We start from the raw sequence: 25,673 nt of genomic DNA, 5'->3' as shown, positions 1-25,673 counted from the left end.
TTATATCCTTATATTGTACAGGTAGTCCTTGACTTACAACCGCAATTCAGCCCAAAATTTATGTTGCTAAATGAAACATTTGTTTTGCCACAGTTGTTAAGTGAATCACTGCAATTGTTATGTTAGTAACATGGTTGTTAAGTGAATCTGGTTTCTGCATTGACTTTGCTTGTCAGAAGGTTGCAGAAGCTGATCATGTAACCTCAAGACACTGCAAATGTCATAAATATGAATCAGTTGCCAAGCATCTGAATTTTGATCACGTGGCCACGGGGATGCTGTAATGGTCGTAAGTGTGGAAAATGGTCATAAGTCACTTTTTTCAGTGCCGTTGTAACTTTGAACGGTCAATAATGAATTGTTGTAAGTTGAGGACTACCAGTACTTGTCTCGGCACACTGACTTAGAACAACTCTCTCACTCTCCTTATAACATATGAAGATTTTAAAGTCTTCTCTCTGACTTTACACCAAAAAAGAACATGCAAGTCTTCTTCTTTATATGCCTTGGCGATGACTATTGTTTTCTTCTGGGGCATCAGGTCAACCCAGGCTCTACATCCTTTCTTTTCTTTTTTTAACAGACCCTCTTATGATTGGATGAGAAGAATCACACAAAGGAAAAAAACATTTAAGAAAGGAAAAGCTTGCCTATTGTTTGATCACCTGGAACCCATTGAGCTAGCAGAGCATCTCACTTTTTTGGAGTATAAATCTTTCAGAAGGATCTCTGTAAGAATTTTACAATTTCTTATACTACTTTGAATTCATGGCCAAAAGTGCCTATAACTATGACTCTGAAGGCTCCATGAAATGTTATATCAAGTCCCAATGCTGATTTGCGCATGAATTCCCACTACCTATTGACTGTGGCATCAAGAGATAATTTGTTTATTGCATGTATGAAGTAGCAATGGTAAATTATTAACCAAATCAAACAATCTTTTTAACCAGAGCAAATTAAATTTTGTACCATTATCAGTTAGGATGCCAGAAGCACTATTGTAAGTTCCTGTCCATTTAAAATAGAGGTATAGATTTGCCTTTCTAGGATAGAATATTTATTAATAGACATCCTCATTTGCTCTGTGAATTGTTATTTACTTAAATAATAAATGGTTATGGGGGTGGGCTGATAAGTATTTACCAGCTTCTGTGTGCAAAACAACAACCATGGGGCGGAGGAAGTATTTGGGGAAGAAAAAGAATACGTAGAAAGAGACATAGACGGAAGATTCTAGCACAGTGGTGGTGAACCTATGGCACGCGTGCCAGAGGCGGCACTCAGAGCCCTCTCTGTGAGCACGCATGCCGTCGCCCCAGCCCTGCCTCCCCCCACGGCCTCCTCGTCACCAGCAGCCCTCCCCAGAGGAGAGTTGCCCCTGGGCACCGCCCGAACAGAGCAGCACTGAAAAGGACATAGCACCTGAGTAGCGGGGACAAGACTCCGCCCTCGTGCTCCGTCATGCGCAGATGATGCTGCAGGGCGCGGGTGGAGGGTGTGGCCACCGTGGTGCTGCTGGGCCGCCTGGGTGATCTGCGGCGGGCCGTGGAGGTGGTGGGTGGCCCTGTGGGCAGGCGGGGTACAGGGGGGTGGGCAGGGCAGGGACGGGGTGGTTTTTGGGCACTCAGTCTCTAAAAGGTTTGCCATCATTGTTCTAGCAGAAGTTGAATTAAACTAGTAATGTAATCTATAAGATCTTACATCTGGCAAAAATATCAACCTGATTCTACTTACACTTTGTCTCTAAGTTTGTAAGTAAAGCCAATATTATAAAGATATTCCAAAAATCCAAAACTTTCCCATCCAAAGAAAGTATACTCATTAACAATATTTTTATTTATTTATTTTTTATTTATTTTTGGATTTATATCCCGCCCTTCTCCCGTAGGACTCAGGGCGGCTATATATCCTTCATCAATTTCTTATTAGCAGCTGAAACAGAGAATGTTTAACACTGGATGTTTATTTCATACATCTAAGTGTGGGTCAGTATGTTTGGAATAATCTTTGCAGTCACCAGATTGCATACAAAGTATATGCAAATAATTTCAGCTTGCTAATTATCCCACTATATAGAACTGCTTCTGAAATCCAAATCAGCACAGCAATGTAAGTTCTGAAGACTGCTGGAAAAAATATAAGCGAAGGAGATTCAAGGTTTAATTGTGATTATGATGATGATGATTACATTAATAATAATAATTAAACTGCACATACTCAAAATATTTTCCTTTGGACAAGAACATCTAAGGAGTAGGGCTTTTGTAGCAAATGTAGGAATTCTTGGATTTGCTTTCCCAGCAAATCTGGGGGGCACCCTCTTGGAGATGCATTCATATGATCTGAGATAAGCAGATGAGAGTGAAACTCCTCCCTTTGACTAGTTTACAGATTATCAGAGCTATGTGATCCACGGTTGCCTGGAGAACAATCCAACTCTGGAAAGATCAATTGCTTTATTTAATGGCATCTCAAAGTGGGTCCAGCTGATGGTTCTGAGCAAACCAACTCCTCAACAAAGAGCAGAAGTTATCACAAAATTCATCAATGTTGCACAGGTAATTTTATGCTTTGGAGCCTGATTTAATCCCATGGAATAAAATGTGAATGAATTGTAGGTTAAAAAAGATTCGGTGAATTTGATGCTTTAAACAGTTTCATATTTGATTGATTCTCCTAGAGGAGAAATCCCTAACACTTGGAGGCTGCTGGGCATATATGTGGAATTTCAAGAACATGTTGTAGGCACTGTCAAAAAATGGCTGCTAGGGAGGATTTGCCCCATTGCAAAATGACAGACACAAAATCCATAGTCAGGTTCATTTTGTAAGTGGCCCAGAGTTGCTTCAATAGTGATATGGGTGGCATATACATTTTTATAAAAAAAAAACACCATCAATTTTCTGAAAGCTATTTAATACTTTTTTAGGCTCGTATCCAATAGGATATTCTCTTTATCTCTGCTTATTTTTATTTTTTTGAGGGAGATTGGCAAATTTTCAAGCAAAGCACTGGGCAACTATGTCCATCATTTTCTAGAGGACGAAGTCATATGCTGTTGCTTTGCTTTGTGGCATGCCAGCTTCTCTAAAAATAATAATAAAAATAATAGTATAGTAAGAGCAGAAGAATATTGTTGGATGCCATTGGGAAAAATCAATAAAAAGCAGAGCATACATTTAACTTCTGGTCTTGAGCCTCTTGATGATCCTACCTATATTACCTGCTGGTTAAAAAAAAGGCTACATAAAAAGGGTAAACCATTTTTTAGATATGTGCTGAGTGTACTTTTATGTGTATCGTACAAGATATTTTCCTTACTCCTGACTGACCATATCATGTTCTAGAACAGTGGTTCTCAACCTGTGGGTCAGGACCCCATTTCATGGGGGATCGACCATTTCATGGGGGTCGCCAAGCAAGGCTGTCCGCCATTTTTTTTGTCCGCCATTTTTTTTTGTCCGCCATTTTTTTCCCTTTTCCAGCGGGTGCCTTACCTCCCTTGGGCTGGGCCAGCTGGTGGTCGGCCTTCTCCGTCTCTGCCGCTTGCCAGCTACGCCTCGGCCAGCGCAGGGGGCGGAACCACGCATGCATGGCGCTCCCAGGCAGGGAAAGTCCTCGACTTACGACCGGTTTAGTCCTCGACTTATGACCGGTTTAGTCCTCGACTTACGACCGGTTTAGTCCTCGACTTACGACCGGTTGGGGTCGCGGCATTAAAAAGGTTGAGAACCACTGTTCTAGAATGAGAAAGGGTAGAATCTGAGGACCTATCTGAAATCTTTTTAATGATGGGGGTTTACTCTAGAATGGATCATCATCTTGCAATTCCTTTTTGTATGTTTAATGGATGGCCCTGATAATAGATCTTTGTAGATCATGTAGCAGATCCATAAAACGTCACAAGTAGAATATCACAGAAGCATAGAGTGTCATGTAGCAGAATATCACAAAAGTATGGGGTGTAAATCATTGTGCCTATCAATCAGGTTCCAAATGAAAAGTGTAAAGACATCAAAACCAAATTTTCTAATAGATTGTGCACACAAGTCTCTGCAAGAAAGAAAACAAAGGAACTTCTATACTTGTGTTCAATATCAGGGCACAAGTACTAAAGGTGAAGAGTGCATCATGATGTTGCCACATACATTTTTCATTTCTTCTTTTTTCATCACTATGAATAAGCAAATTCCTACGAATATATATAATGTGACAGGACACTAACATTGATTCAGTGTGAAAAAGATGATCAGTAGATCCATATCTAACTTCATCTGTCTCTCTATAAAATGTTACAGTCATGGACTTAGAAATAATAAGCCTATTGTAATAAATAAATTCCAAACAGTATTTAAGCTTGTAATGGAATTTTTCCTTCTTTTTCAATCATTAACTTTGTTCCAAAATATTTTGAATTTATGGATTTATTGATAGCTCTAACAGGACTTGAATTTCAAATCTAAACCGCTGAATCTCATTTTAACACATAACTTTTGAGGTTTGGTTGTGAAATAACACTCCTCAGTCACAATCCCATTGGTCTAAATTACTATAAAATTGTGTGATTTCACTGTCTGGAGATAGTTTATTTAGCTCCTTCTCTTCTGAAACCATACATTTGGTCTAGATCAGGGTTTCCCAATGTTGGGAACTTTAATACTGGTTGGGGAATTCTGGGAATTGAAGTCCACACATTTTCAACTGAAGTGTCCAAGTTTGGTTTAGATGAATAATGAACCTTTTAACAAAAATGTTTGAATTTCTTCATAGAAACTTCTTCAGCTTCAAAATTTCAACACACTGATGGCTGTTGTAGGAGGCTTAAGTCACAGTTCTATTTCACGTCTCAAAGAAACTCATTCTTATCTTTCTTCAGAAGTTACCAAGGTATGAGAGTAAACTCACATTTCAATTCTACATAGAGAAAATATACTCCTACCGCTGCATATTTAAATATCATATACTTTTTTCCCCACTGAAGTAAGGGGGATTGAAAGCATGGATGTTTCTTATCCTGAATCATATGAATCAACCATTGGTCCATCTGATTTAATTACTAACAACATTTTACCATGAACACAGGGGAGGTCTTTTTTTAAAAAAAAATTAGGTTCTAAACTTGGACTTTTTAAAAAGCAGTTTATGTATTCATACACAAAACTATGGCTCTTTGTCAAATATATACAGGAATCAATCATCTGGTTTATTTTTGCGATTCGATAATGATTCCCTTTACTAAAAAGTTAAGTTTCTAGTCCGCCAGTGTAATTTTTCTTAAGTTCTCTCTTAATCAAAGCAAAACCAAGAATGTTCTTGCTGAGTCTTGCTTTTTCTTGGCCTTCTTTGTAGGACTGGGATGAAATGACTGAACTGGTCTCTTCCAATGGAAACTACTGCAACTACCGCAAAACATTTGCAGACTGTGTTAACTTCAAAATCCCCATCTTAGGAGTCCACTTGAAGGATCTAATAGCAGTTCATGTAGTTTTTCCAGACTGGATCAATAAGGACAAAGTTAACCTTGTGAAAATGCAGCAGCTTTCGATCACTCTGAGTGAGCTGGTAGCCCTGCAGACAGCATCCCACCATCTTGAGCCAAATATGGATTTAATTAATCTGCTGACGGTAAGATTAAAATGCCTTATGTGGTGCTACTTGAGGATTGTTCAAAAATTTCTGCTGATCTACTAATGGAGCTGTTTGTAATATTTTGGTAGTATGGACACATAACGCAGTACTGTACAATAAACCTGGGTTGATCAGTTATGTATTTTTTAGCCCAGTTTGATGGCTGGTAATCAAATTTAAGCTTTAAAAATGTAGCCAGACTTTGCTTTAAGGACTTCCTTCATCTTCTATATTCAAGACAGTCTCAGTGGTCCTATCAAATAGACTGATAGTCATTATAGACTGGGCCTTCTCAATTATGAAGTTCCCTTTTAACTGCTTTATGTATAGACCTTCAAACAAGTATTTTAAAAAAAAACATTTTCTCAGCAGCTTTTTCCTAATAATGTTTGGTGTTGCTGATCTGAAATGCCTCTGGGAGATCTTTAGAAAATCCTTCTGGCCTTTGGTTTGGTTTGATTATTGTTTGATTTATGCTGGAATAGTTTTATATGGTCACATATTTTTATGGAAGTTGTGTTGTGCAAGCTATACCTTGTTTTGTTTTTATGATGTCAAATTAACCAACAGAAAAATATTGGGCTGAGAGACCAATCCAGGTCACATATAAACTTGATTGGAACAATTGTATCTTGGAAAAGATAATGTAATTGCCACTTTTTATTCTAATATGTTCAAAGATTAGAAGCTTGCTATATCTCCTCTGAAATTTTAAAGCACAGCTAAAATGCAGAATGCTTTCCAGATCAAGGGGGAATCCTCTTGGAATCATATCGTTAGCAAAGTTTTTGTTATCGCAAGAGATGCATAGAGAGAAGCTCCTTAAACTGAAACTCCCTGTGCCTAATATAAAGACACAAACTTGATCGGTCATGTTTCTGCAGCGGTTTGTTACTGTTGTTATAACAAATGCTTCTTTTATGAATAGACACCAAAAAAAAATTGGAGAAAAAAAAGGAATATGTTTCAGGGTCCTCTCTCTGTTTTCTCTTTAGAATGTTGGGAGGGGGCAGGTAAACATTCACTCCTGAATTATTATAAATGGTATATTTTGTGTTTCGGGATTCGAGGCATTGAAGCACGACACATCGTAAACCAAACTTCTTTATTTCTCCTTAACTCCACTCCAAGCAGTCTGCAAACAGGCACGCAGGCCTTTTATAGCTTCCCAAGCCCCAAGCAGTCCAGCCAATAGGAATCCTTCTTTCTTCGCACCTTGCGCATGCGCAGAAGCCTGGCGCCAGCCAGTCTGGTCCCGGGCAGCTTTTAGGTTGCCCTGGACCATTTGCAACATTTCTGGGCCTGCTGAGATGCCTCATCAGGCCCAGAACACAACACTCCTCCCCCCTAGATGGAACACATACAATTCCAATTTTTTCACAATAATAATAAAAAAATAATAATATTCCTATTCACATGCAGGCCTTTTATAGCTTCCCAAGCCCCAAGCAGTCCAGCCAATAGGAATTCTTCTTTCTTCGCACCTTGCACATGCGCAGAAGCCCGGCGCCAGCCAGTCTGGTCCTGGGAAGCTTTTAGGTTGCCCCGGACCATTTGCAACATTTCTGGGCCTGCTGAGATGCCTCATCAGGCCCAGGACACAACAGTATAAATGTTCCATTTGGGGGTATTGTATCCAGAAACCATGGTGCTGAATTCTTCAGTGTAGTTTTACTGTTTTTAAGAAAATTATTTTCCTTCAAGTTCTGATGATCAAGGATTAGTACACAGATGATAAGCATTAATTCTGTTTTAAACACTATAAGCCCCAAAACTGTTTCAGTGGAGCCTCTGCGCTGAACTGTCATTCTGATTTTCTGTTGAGCATATTGTTGCACTGTAATGGGCATTTTTTCTTCACTGTAGGTTTAGCCAAAGTGAAATAACTAACAAGTGTATTTAAGGGAAAGTAGAGTGAAAGAAGACTGCCAGCCGTTCCACTTACTATAGCAGTTTGAATGTTGGCAATGATTCTTAATATTGTTGGGCTCTCTCCCAGTTTTGTAACATAATTTATTATGCAATGGGTTGAGAGCATCTTTCAGATTTGTTTAAACTTTAACAAGAGCAGCTGTAACCACCTTCTTTTTTGCAACTGGAGTTCTTGCTAATATCTCCAGAACTTTATTTTAGCATAAAAGATAAAAATACCCAAATATACACACACGTATATACACATATATACTTATAGAAGTATGACTAAAAAAATAATCAAGATCCTCTGTGAAAATAAAATAATAAAAATAGGGTATTTATCATGTGCTCTTGTTAGAGGCAGCCATCTAAGTTTGGTGGAGGAATAATACTCTGTCCCCACACCTGTTGCTCCAATGCTCCCTTATCACACTGTTCAATCCTTCCCTTAGATCAGGGGTGTCAAACTGCCGGCCCACGGGCCGGTTTCATCATACCGGAGCCGCGCCCACCCCATTGCCGGCAATGGCAAAAAAGCTCCGATACGTTGCGCGACGTCACATGACGTCGCGAGTTTGACATGTCTGCCTTAGATGTTTTCCCTGTGCCATTAAGCAGTGTCTTAGTAATGGGTGATCATGGCAGCCAATTTACAATTTACAATTCACAACCCCAGGGTGATTCCTAGAGGGCAACCAGAAAGGCAGTTGTGCTTTGGAGAGCTATACAGTTTAGAAATACATTTCTGAAGCAGTGAAGGTGAGGTGTTTGATCCCAATTCACTGCCTATCCCAGTCCAGTGTTCAGTTGGGCTGTTTGATTTCATTTGGTCCGACTGTAGAAGTAGTCGGAGTTCAAGTATTCCATGCATAAAGGAGAGGGTCTCAGCTTGGAGGATTGGATAATTTAGCTGCCCTTGTGACATCCAGACATTTTGCCAGTGAAATCTTCTACTGGTCAGAGAAAACCTGTTAATTATTTATGGTCTGATAATTTTTGAACAAGAAGATTAAAATATAATTGTTTAATAATGCCATTATAATTGGCATCATTAAACATCTGTCACTTCTGGTACCGCCAATGGCCATTGCTAGATTGGAATGGCTGCAGTGACATTTTTAAATAGAACACTTCGTTTTTTATCCATTCAATTACTGGTCACTAAAGAACTTGGGATCTGCTAGATGAATTACTGCTGTCTGCTATATGAATCTGCCAAATTTTCAAGCATGATCGACAGGTCTTCTACAAATCTATTTCCATTTGAAAATAGGAAGGCAATGGAGGAAGAATCTTCTTGGCTGTGGGTTTCATATTCGCAGTGCCCTCCCCCTTTTGATATTTTTAGGTACCCTCTGAAAATCTTTTCTATTTGAGTCATTTTATCTGCAGCACTATTATTTTTGATTTTTTTTTAGGCTTCTGGTGATAACAATTGCTTCCATGGTTTTATGAAATTTCTCTTCGAATGCTATTTGCTATAATGTGTTATAATTTGATCATGTGCTACTGTAGAACTTTATCCTAGTAAATCTATTAAAGCTGCAATTGTTTTGCATTAGGATTACTTCTAACAAGTAATCCTGCTAAGGAGGCTACTGGAAATGAAAGGAAATAAGCAGGGTTGGTCATTAGCACTGCACATGGTAGTTAAGATTGTATAAGCCCATCTGATAAATTGGTTATTTGCTTTATTGATTATTTAAATGATTTGTATAGCCATCCATCTTACAACAGTGAATCTGCTTTTGAATAAAATCTGTGAAACTAGGAAGACCGCCCAAGTTGCATAGCAGTTCCAAATGGGGAAATGTATCCTCCTTCAGAATTAAAGATGGAAAATCTCCAGGACTGGGGGCCTTAAAATCTACAGCCGCTCAGTTTTTCCAAGATTAAGATGAAGCCTGTCCTCCATCCAGATCCCCACAAACTCCAGGCACCTTTTTTGCAGTGGTTGTTAAACAAATCATTTCCCAAATGGGCATATATTTTTTTGCTGGAAAATGGTAGTAAACACCAGAAACTGGCAAAAAAGACCAAAAGTCACAGTCATGTGACCACAGGATGCTGAAAATGGACATAAATGCAAACCGGTTGCCAAGCAACCAATGCAGGGGAGGGAATGCAGCCATCAGAACTTCAAAAACAGGTATGTTGCTCTGGGAAGGTTGTCGTAACTTCTAGCTGCTAAGCGACCAGTTGTTAAGCAAGGACTATCTGTACTAAGTTGCTGCTTTTTTCCCATGATCATCCTTTATTCTCCTTAGCTATTCTCTGTTCCTTTTCTACTGTCAAATATTGCAGTCAGGAATATAAAATCTGGTAGCAAAGTAAAACTTGCATTTTTTAAATATATATATATATATATTCAAACCAAATGAACAGTATTTTATTTATGACTTTGCCAATTCTCAGCTAAAGGTGTTCTAGCTGCTATCAAAGACAGAAAGACCAGAAGGAACAAATTGCTTTTAGAGTTGTCTTACTATGTCTACCTCTTAATTAATCTGTTCTGAAAGTATGCAAATATACCTGGAAAGCCCCAGTTGTTTTCACAGTTGAATGAATATTTTAGAAAAATTTCAGATTGAAACTAACTCAGGAAATGTGTTTTTAAAGATGGATTTTAAAATTAGGTGAGAGGTGAATTTGCTATAATCTACAGTTTTACAGCAGGGGCCTTCTGGATCTTGTTTATTTTTTACTTATTTGATTTTTATTCTGCCTTTATTACTTTATAATAATGTAAAATTATCTCAAGGGTATCTGCTCAGAGTCAGAGGATTAAAGGCCCCAAGTGCTATTTTATTATGTGGAATTGTTTCCGTGTTTCTGAGCAGAAACTATATATACCCTGCTAGTTTATCAGACTCCAGGTCCTTTCTGACATTTACAATTCCCAATATGTCTTTCCTTAGTTTTTTTCTTTAGATGTTTAGGATAATTATGTGCCATTGATTTTCTACTGAGCCCTATAGTAGGCTGAGACATCTATGGCCCTTCAAGTCTGGCCTCCATGATTTATTCATTAATGTTCTGTTAGAATACAGAATGGTAGCCATCATGGCTATCACTTAACAAATTTCCCTCTGGGGGCGGGGCATTGAGAAAAAAAAATGAAAGTAGTAGTAGAAAACATATGAACATTACAAACAGAAAATGGGGTTACCTAAATCCTCTATAAATTCTGTGAGAAGACAAGGTATCCCTTATCTAATAAATAAATCCCTTGTTTTGAAATCGGCAGAGATGGGACTTGATACCAGGTATAGTATAAAATAAATGACATACAGTTATTGCCGAAAGTAAACATCTAAAGAAAGAAAAGAGGAAGGCACATTGAAAATGATGCAGTAAATGTCACAAAAGACACAAAGTCCAATAAATTAGCAGGCTATACTTCCCGCCCAGAGAGATAGAAACAACCGCATCTAATAAGCTGACATTTGAGGGCCTTCCTTCCCCCCAATCAAAATGCCAAGGATAATTTTCAGATTAGACAAAATTAGGGAGGCATGAAGAGGAGCAAATGCTGTACAGGTAGCTCTCAGCTTGCGACAACAGTTGGGACCAGAGCTGCCATTGTTAAGCAACGTGGTTGTAAACAAGACATTGCATGACCGTGTCCTTAGCAACAACAATTCCAGAAGTCTTGGTTGTGTCGTTAAGTGAAGACCATGGGGGTCATTAAGTAAGGACTCACATGATTAAGACTTCTGATTTCCTGCGGGCTTCCCCATTGACTTTGCTTGTGGGATGCTGACAGGGAAAGCTTGTTTGTGACTACTGAGATTGGTCAACAAAGCAGCTTTTGTTTTGCAGCAACACCCTCCTCCCCTGCAAAAGTGAAGAAGCCTGATGTGAAGTACCATGTGATTATGACACTATCAACTATTAAGTAGAAATCACACATACACACCCCAGTTTCTACACAAAATAGCCCCCAGTTTCTTGTCATGCTTCCCTCCTGGAGTATTAATATACTTCAAATTTACAAACATACTTTGCATGGGGGAAGGGGTTTCATGCATTGAACCACGGCAAATGCGTCATGAGTGAAAAGGGATGAACTGCCCCCAACTGCTTCTTTTAAGAGTGGTGTTCCTATAACTGAAACAACTATTAAAGTTTATTTATGTTTTTTTTCAAATGTATTAGATTAGTTGCAGTAATTAATATATACTACGTTTATTTTTATTTGACTTTCAGCTTTCACTGGATCTCTACCACACAGAAGATGATATTTATAAGCTTTCACTGGTGCTAGAACCTAGAACGTCTAAATCAGTAAGTTTGGTCATTTTTTTTCTAGTGTAAGAGTAAATATAACACTATGGAGCAGTGAGTCATAATCTACTTTTTTGTGTTAACATTCATCGATTTGTCTATTTTAATAATCATGCTTTGCTTTTCCTTGATAAAAATGTGAAAGAGTGTTCTTACCTCTCAACAATAATTTCTGGATTGGGAGATCCCATGGCTGAAAGCCACAACAGTGTGCTTTACAGTAAACCCACTTGTGACTCCATGCATTTGTATAGCTTGTGACCTGTCAAAGGCAGCCTACATTGGTAATATATAAAGTTTCCTTTGTTTCAGCCTGGGCTGATCTACCTCAGACAGCTTTTTGATTGGTGTGAACATGAAATGATTAAATAAGAAAAAGTGATTACTGAAGTTGCTTCTTCTTTCTAGCTGTAAAAAGCCTGGGGGGGCCAGCAAATAAAGTGTCATATTCAGATAAAATACTGAACAATGTACTGTATAGGGTTTCCAAACAAGAGTTTTATTGTTTGATCAACCTGCCTTATTCAAGGAATTTTACAAGAAGTCAAGTTGACCATGTATTTCATCCATGACTTTCCTATCATTATAGAATCATTCTAGACTCCGTTGGTACATAGCCTAAATCAAAAGGTTTGCATGATAGTCTCAGAGTTGCTAAAATTTTAAGGCCCTATTGGGAACAAAGCATGGAAGGTACCTTGCTAATTGTATTTGCAATGCAACGGTTTGGATTTAGTTTTTTTAAAAAATGCTTCTCTAAGGCAGACATATGATCTTAATATCTGTTTACAGTTTTTTAAAACAGCTATTTTTTTTCTGGAATTTTGCTCTGGAGCATCTTTAGCGCACCTCTAGTAATTAAAAAGTGACCTTCTCACTTGCTCTTCTATTGGTTTTCCCATTCGATTGGCAGAAGAGAAATCAGTTACACGTTGCAGTGAAATCATGCATCGGAGAGGATCTAGCTTTTTTCCCAGTGCTGAAATCATTCTTTTGGTGGAATTCTGCTCCACATCCTTCTCCAACTCAAAGTGGGGAAAGATAACCTTTGCCACACCCCTTGTGTCCTGCTGCTACCTCTTCCTTCATTGTTCCAGAAAGTTTCCAGTTCCACTGGAGCAATGGAAACGAGGCATAAGATGAGATAGGAAAGAGGGGGCAATCAACAAAGCTACCAGGTTGTCCACTTCACCAGCAGGAGTCTTCTATTTCTCATGATGGGAGGAGCCCTGCCAGCTATGGATGGAAAATTCTGGGTTTTCCCCTATGGATGATGTTCATTGTAATTAAGGCAGTGATAAATGGATTTAAACTCATTATGAACATTTGCTGTTATCGGTTCCCATTAAAACCAACAGGAACTAGGTTATCTCCATACAGCCATATCCTACTATTTTATTTTTATTTTTTCATTCTATTTTTGAATTTTTTTTAGAGGCTCAATATGCCCTTTCTATTGGATTTAATCCAGATTGCTAATTCTAAAAGCCCTTAACAAGAGAATTCTCCTTCCATTTCATTAATTCTCTAGAGCACAGGTGTCAAATTCGTGATGTCATGTGATGTATCGCAACGTATTGCGACTTTTTTCCCATTGCTGGCAATGGGGTGGGTGCAGTTTTGGCATGATGCATCCGGCTCGCGGGCCAGCAGTTTGACACCCCTGCTCTAGAGCAAGGATTCTCCCACACAACCTTCCCACATCTGTCTTACATCTTGGTGATTGCTGTTACATTTCAGAAATGTAATTTCTTATGACACATCTTAATAAAAAAGACACTTTTTAAAAGCATTATAAACATTACGTCACTGTTGGAGCATATAAAAGGCTGTATATAAAAGAAGATATGAAATGTCCATGGTCATAGAATCTAGAAACAGAAATAATAGATACAAGTAGCAGGGACCTTAATTTCATTTAATAATAAGGAAAAAGTCCCTGACAGTAGACTCTGTACAACAGTGGAACTACCTATCTGCAGATGTTACGAGTTGTGTATCTCTGGAGATTTTCAAGAGGTGGGATACCACCTTAAGTTTGGTTTAATTGGCTTTATTGTGAATAATAATAATAATAATAATAATAATAATAATAATAATAATAATAATAATAATGATAAAGTTGGAAGGGATCTTGGAGGTCATCTAGTCCAACCCCCTGCTCAGACAGGAAACCCTATACCATTTCAGACAAATGGCTGTCCAGTTTCTTCTTAAAAACGTCCAGTGCTGGAGCATTCACAGCTTCTGGAGGCAGGTTGTTCCACTGGGTTAATTGTTCTAACTGTCAGGAAGTTTCTCCTTAGTTCTAGGTTGCTTCTCTCCTTGATTAATTTCAATCCGTTGCTTCTCGCCCTGCCTTCAGGCGCTTTGGATAATAGCTTGACTCCCTCTTCTTTGTGGCAGCCCCTGAGATATTGGAACATTGCTATCATGTCCCCCCTCGTCTTTCTCTTCATTAAACTAGACAATTCCAGCAACCGTTCCTTATATGCTTTAGCCTCCAGTCTCCTAATCATCTTTGTTGCTCTTCTCTGTACTCGTTCTAGAGTCTCAACATCTTTTTTACATTGTGGTGACCAAAACTGGATGTAGTATTCCAAGTGTGGCCTTACCAAAGCATTGTAAAGTGGTATTAACACTTCACAGTGCAGAAGATTAAACTGGATGATCCTTGTGGCCCCATCCCAATTGTAGAGACTGAATAAGAAAGAACTATTATGCAAAATTTAGTTCTTTAATTTGTAACTTTGGCTTGTGTGTGTGTCTCTCTCTCTCTGTATACTTTTTAAAAAAAAGCTCTTCAGAAATCTTCCAGAAAATCAGTTGCTGCTGCACTTTATTCATACTGAAAACTAAAAAATACTTCTCTGCTTTCTTTCACCGCAGCCTACCTCGCCAACAACCCCTACTAAGCCAGGAGTACCCCTCGAGTGGGCATCTGGGGTAATACCAAAACCTGATCCAAGTGTTATCAATAAACATATTCAAAAGCTAGTTGATGTGAGTATTGGCAGTACAATTCCAATTTATTTTCCTATCTTCTCACCTATCTCATGAATGCATGAATGTTCTATATTCTCCAATTCACTGCACCATATTCAATTATTCTTAATTGACTATACAGTAGTTGTGGTATAAAATTAAATTTTACATACGGACCTGTGGAATAGCACTTAATTAAATACAAATGTTAGGGCATGCACGAGCAAGCGTGGCCTTCAGTAGCATTTCCAAATCTGAAACCTCATATGCAAAACCAGCGTTTAAGTCATTACACACGATGTGTATGTGTGCGGGCACGTGCATGTGCACATATGCACCTTCAAGTCAGGATGGACTATTGGCGATTCCCCTGCAGTATTCTAGGCAAGATCTCAGAACTGCTTTGCTATTATTTCCTTCCTAGCTGAAACAGAGTGACTGGACCAAGGTCACCCAGGTGACTTCATGCCTAAAGCAAGACTAAAACTCACAGACTTGTGTTTTCTAGTCTGGTGCCTTTAACCACTGCACCAAACTGGCTGCTAGCTATTATAGATGCACATAATTTGCCTGCTGAAACATGTGATATTTGATTTATGCATTTGCCAAGCTCCTGTCCCATCAATTAACAACAATGGAACTCAGAATCAGCTCCCCAGACAGAAAACTGACTATCCCAACTTTGACTGCTTTACCTTCCCAAATTTCCAGGTGACAAAATAGTTGCATGTAGCTTCTCTGTGTAGCACTGTAGCATTGTAGCATAGCCTAATGGAAGCTAATTTTTGTTTAGTGCCTAAAGAGTGCAGTGTAGAATCTAGACAGCATTTTTCTGGAAAGTGACTTTCACAGACTCCAGGCCATCCTGAAAAAGCTCTACTCCTGGAAGATTCCTGCCCAGTTTCAGTCTTAAAGGCATCAAATTAGGAACTCGATCTTGAATTGGGGCAAGTTGCATAGATGAGCCTGCTGGGCAGAAGGCCCGGATGAGTTTGCCTCATATTTAGGATGAATTATTATTTGCCTAATATTGCCCCATATTTAATGTAATTAACCCTCTTACAATCTTGTTTTTGTTTAATAATTTGTTTTAATTGGTTTTAATATTTTGTTTTGTTTTATATTTGTATATTTATATTGTACGCTGCTAGAGTCACCTTGTATGTGAGGGGAGGCCATGTAAATTTGATAAATAAAATTAATTGTTACTATGAATGAATCCTATATTAGAAAATATGGGTTCTCCTGCTTTGATCTCTTGCTTTTTATCTCATGGCACAATGTAGGTAGGGATGATGCTCAAGGTTCTTTAGACCAGGATCTAAAAGTATCTAATTTCATCTCCTATGATGTCTTTTGATACTTTGGTCTGAATTATGGTATGCATAAAAGAACTAGTTTGCTCTAGTGGTTAAGGCACCAGGCTACAAACCAGGAGACTGTGAGTTCTAGTCTTGCCTTAGCCATGAAAACCTGCTGGATGACTCTGCACCAGTCAGTCATCCCAATTCACCTCACAGAATTGCTGTTGTGGGGAAAATAGGGGGAGGAAAGAGTATTAGATATGCTCACAGATGTGAGTTGCTTATAAAAATAATAAAGATGGAATATTAAGGAATACTAGCCATGGCTTACCGCACCTTCTTTTATTCAGCTCTTAACTGCATTTATACCTATACCGAGCTTTGATTTTAGGATGCACCCCCCTCTGCTTTGTTGTCTATAATCATTTGACATTTTCTTCTCTTTTTCTTATTTCCTTGCATCTTCAGTCTGTTTTTAAGAATTATGACCATGACCATGATGGCTATATTTCACAAGAAGACTTTGAAAGTATAGCAGCAAATTTTCCTTTTCTGGACTCATTCTGTGTATTAGACAAAGATCAGTAAGTGTCCTGCTCTTGGTATTATTTTCAATGCAACCTCATTCGCGTTTAAGAGCAATGATATTCTTCAATCCCCCTCCCCCCCACACACACACTTCAGTTTCTGGCTTTCTAAGGATTGGTGGGTTTTATACTTTCTTCCTCCAAGAGGCTCTTTTTATTTCCCATTGTAACTTTCAACCTTGGTATTTCCTGGTGATCTTCTTTCCAACTACTAACCTGCTATGCCTAGCTTAGTTTACTTGGAACTCAGCCAAGCCAGCTAGGCCCTGCCACTTACATACACATTTATCAAGTGTAAATCCTAATTTTCTCAATCAGGCATATTCTGAGTTACATGTGTACATATTTGCAATCTTAATTTCTGAATATATATGTGTGTCCCAGGATAATGTTGCAGGATGCACATTCTAGTAGAGAGACATTCCCTGAAGATGGGCTCCAGCACGAATCCCAAAAACCCGAAAGTCTAAACCTCTGGTCTCAGTGACCGACCCTGCAGTGTTCATTTCTTTTAAATTATCTCCAGCTTTTCTATAGTGGTCAAGATTGATACCAGTCTTTCTCAGTCACCATCTCAGTCCCCCAAGGCAGCAGCCCTCAACCTTTTAGGCACCAGGGACCGATTTCATGGACAGTGGTTTTTCCATGGACCAGAGGGGGTATGGTTTTGTGTGCTACTTGCATCCCATGGATGGGGATTCACTTATTTGCATGCCCCAGTTTCTGACATGCCATGGACTCGTGCTGGTCCACAGACCAGGGATTGTGGACCCCTGCTCCAAGGGACAGATGATTTATACAGGTAGTCCTCGACTTATGACTACAATTGAGACCAGAATTTGTGTTGTTAAGCAAGGCAGTTGCTAAGTGACTTGTGCCCCATTTTATGACTTTTTTGCCACATTTGTTAAGCAAATCACTGCAGTTATTAAATGAATCACACAGTCATTAAGTGAATCTAGCTTCCTCCATTGACTTCGTCAGAGGCTGGCGGAAGGTTGCAAATGGGGATCACATGACCCCGGGATGCTGCATCTGTTGTACATACATGCTGGATGCCAAGCGGCCCAAATTCTGACCACACGACCATAGGAATTCTGCGATGGTTGTTAAGTGTGAGGATTGGTCATAAGTCACTTTTTTCACTGCAACTTTGAACATTTGCTAAATGGATGGATGTAAGTCAAGGACTACCTGTATTCCCATTTTGCATTTACAGTACTTTTTCTTAGACCGTTTCATACAAATGGATGAATGAATCACAGTCTGAACACTGATCCCCTAGGTCCCCAAGGAAAATATATGGATAGGTAATTCATGGTCAGCATTACCAATATCAGTGTGTTTGGGGGGAAAATATGTGAAAGGTTGGATCCAAAGCTCTGCCAGCAGGAATGTTCCTGCGCAAAATTCTGCTTAGAAATTTTTTTTTTTGACCAAAAAAGTATCAGAAGGTTTTGAAATCATATCTGTTGAAGTACTGCCTTTCAGAAATTGGAGGGATCAACCCCCTGGGAAAAGAGCCAGAATTCTGTTGTTTTCTATAGCATGGGGATGACTCATTTCCCCTTCCTAACTTTATTTTTTTAAAAACAGGGATGGTCTTATCAGCAAAGGAGAAATGATGGCATATTTTCTAAGGGCTAAGTCACAGCTACAGTGTAAAATGGGACCAGGTTTTATACATAACTTCCAAGAGATGACCTATCTTAAGCCAACTTTCTGTGAACATTGTGCTGGATTTGTAAGTATACAATGATGGAATGTGGGGATTAAGATGGGTTTAAGGGATAAGTAATAGTACAGTTGTGACCTGTCGAATCAGTTCTGTGCTGTTTCATTTTGGAGGCAATGGAATGTGAGGGCAAAGTCTCACAGTTGAATGGATAGTTCTTTCTAACAGGAAGGGTGTTGAGTGGAGTAATTTCCTGTTTGTGCTTTTGTAGCCATTGTTACTACGTTCATAAGGAGGTTGTGTTCCTTCCGGCTTTCTTTTTTATTTCTTTTGTCTTTAATTACAGCTCTGGGGTATAATCAAGCAAGGCTACAGATGCAAAGGTACTGTAAATCATGCATGGCCATTTAGTTTCTAGGTCTTTTTTTTTTTTTGAATATTCAGCCTTTTTATTGCTGGTAAAATGCCATTCTGTACATTTTTGCATTCAGGTTAATGCCATCCCTATGCATGCTTACTCTACTGCTACGCTTCTGAATTACAGCCTTGTTTAGTCTTACTCCAATTTTTATGCTGCAAACATATAACTTTTAACCAGTATTCCACTCCTGACCACTAGTTCTTTGGGGGAAGCAGAAAAATGGGGCATTTTCACCTGCCTGGCTGCCTCTTGGCAATTTTCTAAGCATTCGCCCATAAATCTTATTAAGAAATTGGAGCATAATCCTTTCTGCTCAGCTTTAGAGTCCATGCAGAATACTTCCTGACTTAATTTTCTCAACATATATAAATAGTATGCTGCTTCCCCTAACAACAGCCTGCAGCTGAGACTAATAATGCTTGAATACATTACATCTGGCAGTATAAAGGAGCCATGACAGGCAGAAATAGCTGGTAGTCAGGATTAGGAAAATGCATTTTAGAGGGGAAATAGCATGCAGGGTGTCACATGGTCTAATAGTTGAGGCAGTCAAAATACTGACAGGATAGACTACCTATGTTGGTCTATTTTTACAGGTTCCTCTTACTAACATTTAAACTCCCATTAAATTAACTGGGATTCAAACATGCTTTACTTTAGCTGCCTTGCAATGCTGTCTATTTTGCTTATATTTTTGTACAGAAAATGAACTGAACTTATTCAGTTGAGAAACTGGTTGTTTGAAAGCAATTAATATTCTGAGACCGGTGGGAATGTGAGAAAGAGATTTTAAAGTGATGAATAAATCTATAAGTCTTATTTTTTGTAGAAAAAAATACTTTGGGACTGTGAGAGTTGGAATGAAGAAGTAGTAGATATATCAGTTTTTAATCTTTTTTCTACCAGCTTCTTCTTCAGTCCATATTACATGCTGCCCCAGTATCTCCCCATGAGATTCCAAACATACTTTCTCCACAGCAATATTTGTACCATTTTGGCAATCTATTCAAGCTGCATTATGTGCCCAAAAGTTGGAAAGAACAAATATGCCAGCCATTATTTCATAAGCATAGGAATATGCCCTACACCCCCTTGAGGGCCACACTGCATGTTCTATTGCCATGCACATAATATTAGTTATCTAGGGTTTTTACTTCTGATTTTTGAAAATGTTTTACAAATGCAAAGTTTATGCTGGCCTACCTTATTTTGGACATAGCAGTTCACCAAAACTATTCTTTATTCCCTTGCTGGTGATTTACTCCAGATTGTGGTGCCAACTGTCATAAACAGTGCAGAGATCTGCTAGTTCTAGCTTGTAGGAAATTTGCCAGGGGGACTTCACTGAACAGCAGTCACGGTTCTTTGCCCAATAGTCCATCGCTGCCTGCAGGTAAGAGACAACACCATGTCTCATGGCTGATTGTTTAACCCACGCTTTTCATGTTCCAACAGTATTTGAAATGAGTGTCTTGAATGCACTAATTATTGTCCTTGTGAAATAAACAGCTTTCGTTATGATTTAAGGGACCCTATTATTTTCACAGTTGCTTAAGAAAGCCTGAAATTATTTTAATGGGGTATCCCCTCCCAATGAGATTCACATGGCTCAATCTGCATAGTTGATTATTCCAATTCTCCCACTTCTGGCTAGGGATACATCACCATACCAGAGCACTCATCTATACTTGACAGCAACTCAAGAGTCTTTTAGAGATGATATACAAGTTTCATTATCACTGTTGCATTTCATATGAAACTCTTGCTGTGGGTATGAGAAGATTTGTGTAGCTGTTGCTTGCAAGTATCCTGAAATGAAGCCCAGTATCTGAAACAAAGAGTTCAATTTTTGTTGAGGGTCAATTGTGCCACAACAGTAATTGACTATTTGTGTTTCTTATGTTCACCCAAATAGTTTCCAACATAGTTATCTGATGTGTGAAGGGATCTCTTTTGGAAAGGTCAAGGAAATGGTGGTTTAAAATACTGGCTTTCACTTTGAAAAGTTTAAATTGTTAGGAAGTCTCTGAGAGAGTCAAGCCATCTTAACATATCTGTTCAGACCTTAAGATCAGCAGAAGAGTCTCTTAAAAATGTCTTACATAAGAGACAGGTAACATTGCTGTAGAATGCACTTCCTTGGAAAATGTCTATGGAGATTCTCAATCATCCAGATCATGGTTGTCCCAAAGGTGCTTTTCAAAAGGCAACTGGACTTTCTTGGCAGGCGGGGGGTCATCCTTGAAAATGTTTCACTTCTCATTCAGAACTCAAGAAGCTTCTTAGATGAGAAGCAAAATGTTTTCAAGGAAGAAAAGAAACCGAAGAAAGTTCAGTTCCCACTCCTTCCTTTTTCAGGAAACCCTATCTGCGTGGATGGCCAGAAAGATAGCTTATAAATGCTTCAAGAAACCTAAAAGGATATGTTAAGGATAATTTCCTATCAATTAAACCTTTTACAGCCTTGGATTTTGATTATGTGATTTTATCAGATGTGAAAAGACAATTAGAAAAAGTATGAAATACAAATCTACTTGTGCAACTCTGCTTTAGTTAGGAAATAAATGTGATCTTCCAATTTAATGAAAAGAACAAAAGATAGCAAAACATTTCATGGGTCTGAAAAAATAGTTTTTTTCTATTAGATGGATGCAGACCTGGAGCTTCAAAATAGATTGAAAATGCAAATCATGGTTGAACATAAGATATTTAATGCTATTGACTACATTGACCTATTTATAGTTTTGAAAGAAAGATATTCTTTGTAAAATTATTAAGTGAGATTAGCTAGTCTTGAAGAAATTTGTAGGATTATTTGCTTACTAGGACTTTAAGTGTTTGATTTTTAAGCTGACAATTTGGAGGTTTCTTGAATTATGTATCAAAGGTTACACATTTAAATTATTGGTTATTGCAGACCAGCTTTCTCCAAGTCTATGCTCAGTACTCTAGAAGTACAGTATTTACTGTAGGTTTTGTCATATTGAAAGTTATAGTCTCACACTTCTAGAATAAACCAGATAGTGGAAGTAACTAAAACTTTTCTGATTTAATTAAAACTTTTCTGATTTCTGATATCAAAATTGTGGGATGTGAAATGTGTATGTATTCCTTAAGGAAAAATTGTTTAAATTACACATGCGATATACACTTTCCAGGGCTGAAAGAAGACTTAAAATTACAGAGATGTTTTCATTTTCCCTAGCTGAAACTAATTTGCTATCTAACCAGCATTTGTTCCATATTTGTACTTTACATTAACTTAATTGATTTGCACTTTGTTATGTTACAGTACAAGATGAAGTATTTAAATTCCCCACTGTAACCCCACAAAATCAGGATCTTGACAGCAGAGCAATCACGCTTGTAACCGGCTGCTCTCAGAAGATTTCAGTTCATCTCCAGCGGGTAACCACTAGTCAAGCAACTCAGACAGAACCACTGTGGAATGAACCAGGTTGGGGTGATTCAGGATCACACACTTTCCCCAAAATGAAATCCAGGTTCCATGGTAAATCTGGAAAGAATAAAGGTTTTGCAAAATGGGAGAACGAAAAATCTAACATTCCAGTCAACAGGGACACAACAGTACATGTGATAGATCAAAATGGAACAGAAACTCTCCTAGACAGACAGAAAGTCAAGGTTTGTAACTATAACATTCTTAGGGGTTTAAAACCCTATTCTTTCTTCTCAATATACTATAAATTTTAATATACTGTTTTTGCAACTGTAAACTACAGTACAAATTATGCCTTGTTGGTGACATATATATGTACAGTAGGAACGGTATATACATCAGTGCAACATATAAACTTAATAACTAAGTAGGTAAAATAGTCACCAACAAAGACTATTGCATATCTTCAGGAACTATATTCCATTAGCTAAAGTAATGTATATATGGAATTATATGTTTACTGTATATACCCTCTTTATTATGACAATGTATTTGAGACTGGCCACTGTATTACATATGCTGTGCAGAAATTTTATATGTAGAACTCAATAATTGAGATAAAAATGATCGGTTTGAAGGTTATCTAATGTGATAGTGTCAGTCTCTATGAGGAGGTGATGGTTGAGCCTGTCTTTGAAAGAGGCAGTGTGTGCTCTCTCCTCAGAAAACCACTGCTGGATTCAACAGTCCAGAACAGTTTCTAACCATTTCTTTGTAGAAAAAGTTGTTGAATACTGTGGGCAGTCAGGCTGGGCTTCATATGATCCTGGAGGGATCAGATTATCTAAACCAGGAGTCTTCAAACTTGGCCCTTTTATGACTTGTGGACTTCAACTCCCAGAATTCCTCAGCCAGGTACACATAAAAGGGCCAAGTTTGAAGACCCCTGTTCTAAACCCTTCTCAATCACTTTTCATACTGGGACATGTTAGCGAGATAGCAGTGGTGATAACTGTTGATGATCACTGGTGAAGCCAAGAGGGGATAATTAATACCTGATTACCTGTGGAATCTGACAGTGGGTACCATATTGTGGTAGTTCTCCTTTGTCTGTGGTTGGTTGCTATTGATGTTGGTGGGACGGAGAGTTTGTGCCTAAAGCTTCTGAAGTGTGGGATGCCACAGGGCTCAACATTCTTACCCCACCTGTTTTAACATCGAAATGAGGCCACTGAAAATGTCTGGGGATGTCTCATTACTTTGTCCAAATATATTTTTCTATTATATTGTTTTCATGCTGTTTTCAGTGTCATATGCTGCCAACAATCACTATGGAGTTAAGCAACCTTATAAATTGTACATAAATAGTACAATAGACGCTACCTAATGCAGTTTACCATTTCAAACTAAATGGGTGCATATGTTAAAAGCTTCCTGCTGATAGAAAATCAGCATGCCAAGGTGAATAGATAAAAGTCATATTCTTATCTCTAACAGCAAATGAATGTTAGCATACAACATAGGCAGCTTAAACACAAATCCCTGCATGTTGAACTGATACAGTCTAGCCTGGTGATACCATTGGTTTTGTGTCTTTCCTCTTGAAGTATGTATGTCAATCTCGTCTAAACAAAACACTGAGAATTGTTTCCTTTGATTTATTATAGGCTTGCTGATCTGCTGCAGAAAATCTGCTGTCAGAAGATAGTTCAAGAAAACTGTGTGATATTTTATAAATTGCCTGGATATGGCTGAACTTCATGCCAACGTTACATTCATCAGATTTTATCACTGGTGACAGTTGCTTAATGACAAGAGTACACTATTTATTTTCTCACTCAAGTAATTTGATCAATCTTGCACTGATGCAAAACAAAGAAACATTACAACTGCAGAACATCTGCAATTCTGTTGCCAGCAACAGAAATCCTGGCTCTGAATCTATCACTATTAAAACCATCAGTACCCAAATCATATTGGCTTATAGAAGTATCAGCACCAAAGTTCCTGGATCCAAATTTTGTCAATCTACCACATTCTGAGGCATCCCCCATAAACAACTGAAATCTGGAACTAAGAGCTCAGGTTCCCCCGTGGCTGCATTCACATATTAGATTTATTAGGTTGAGGGTTTTCCTAAAAAAGTATTATTTCTCACCACAAGTGTGAAGCTACCTAATTTTTTATATTCAGTTTGTGATAATCCACAATGTGTGTTTGCTACTTAATTCACAGAACTGGATGAAATAAGATTATATACTTGGTATAGAAAGATTGTGGAATTCAGGTGGCGTAATTTAGCCTAGCTTTCTTCAATCTTAATATCTGCCAAGTGCAGTTTACAATTCCCATCATCCCCAGCATGGCTAAGAGCCAACTACACCTGGAAAGCACCAAGCTAAAGAAGAATAAAAGTCTGCTTTCATTGTTTCCTAGAATGATGTAAACATGTATTATGTTTAATTTCATGGTTGTTGGAGCCATTTTGTTGTTTTCACACCTTTTAGCAAACTGGAAATAAACACTGGATTTTATAAATAGCAAATGCTTTATAATATATAGAACACTTAATGAAAATGAGAGCCGACAGAATCAGTATTCTTACCTAGAGATTCAGTAACATTCTGATATCTCATTTTACTCAGTGCTGTACCTTTGAAAGAGGCTATTTGCAATCCAACTGCTTGAAACATTCATTATCCTGTAGGCTAACTTGTAAGTTGCACAGACTCTTTCCACAACAGATGTAGAATACAAGTATTAATCTGTGATATGGCCACAAAGGTATTTATTTTTCTTCTGAAATCATAAAATTAGCATTGTCTTGACAATATGGAAATCTGCCTATTTAAATCCAAATAACTGGAGTGACTTCAATTCATAACTTATTCTATGTTGCAAAATATAAGGGAACTTTTTTTAAAAATTAATATTTAGCAGATTCTATTTTTCTGTAATATGGTACTACTACAACCAAATTGCCAGAAAAGGCTTTAATTTGTAAACCGAATTGCTGGCCTTGAAATCATCCATAAGATTTAACCATTTTAAAAAAATTCAGCATTTTTGCATTGTTTGCAAACAACTGCAGTGAGTGAAAAAAATATTTGATCCCCTGCTGATTTTGTACGTTTGTACAAAATTTCTTTGTACTGACAAAGAAATGATCAGTCTACTTTAACAGTGAGAGACAGAATAACAACAAAAAATCCAGAAAAGCGCATTTCAAAAAAGTTATAAATTGATTTGCATTTTAATGAGTGAAATACGTATTTGATCCCCTATCAATCAGCAAGATTTCTGGCTCCCAGGTGTCTTTTATACAGATAATGACCTGAGATTGAGAGCACTCTCTTAAAGTGAGTGCTCCTAATCTCAGCTTGTTACCTGTATAAAAGACATGTCCACAGAAGCAATCCATCAATCAGATCCCAAACTCTCCACCATGGCCAAGACTAAAGAGGTGTCC

At 38.1% G+C, this 25,673-nt stretch overlaps 1 protein-coding gene across 1 annotated transcript in view; it reads left to right on the top strand.

Moving 5' to 3' along the window:
- Positions 1–24,744, top strand: part of RASGRP3 (RAS guanyl releasing protein 3) — a 30,315-nt gene extending 5,571 nt beyond the window's left edge. Inside the window, exons 5-16 of the mRNA XM_015818491.1 lie at positions 584–731; positions 2,388–2,561; positions 4,774–4,890; positions 5,353–5,628; positions 11,755–11,832; positions 14,722–14,835; positions 16,590–16,705; positions 18,305–18,452; positions 18,730–18,766; positions 20,072–20,197; positions 22,097–22,449; positions 23,872–24,744. Of these exons, the coding sequence (XP_015673977.1) occupies positions 584–731; positions 2,388–2,561; positions 4,774–4,890; positions 5,353–5,628; positions 11,755–11,832; positions 14,722–14,835; positions 16,590–16,705; positions 18,305–18,452; positions 18,730–18,766; positions 20,072–20,197; positions 22,097–22,449; positions 23,872–23,880 (1,696 nt within the window). The 3' untranslated portion in view covers positions 23,881–24,744. The remainder of the gene's footprint in view (positions 1–583; positions 732–2,387; positions 2,562–4,773; positions 4,891–5,352; positions 5,629–11,754; positions 11,833–14,721; positions 14,836–16,589; positions 16,706–18,304; positions 18,453–18,729; positions 18,767–20,071; positions 20,198–22,096; positions 22,450–23,871) is intronic.
- The last annotated feature ends 929 nt before the right edge of the window (positions 24,745–25,673 follow it).

The sequence above is a fragment of the Protobothrops mucrosquamatus genome, unplaced genomic scaffold (assembly GCF_001527695.2).
Source record: "Protobothrops mucrosquamatus isolate PMUCROS unplaced genomic scaffold, P.Mucros_1.0 scaffold750, whole genome shotgun sequence".
Lineage (NCBI taxonomy): Eukaryota > Metazoa > Chordata > Lepidosauria > Squamata > Viperidae > Protobothrops > Protobothrops mucrosquamatus.
The sequence above is the reverse complement of the archived record's forward strand: the minus strand, read 5'-3'. Positions and strand labels throughout refer to the sequence as shown.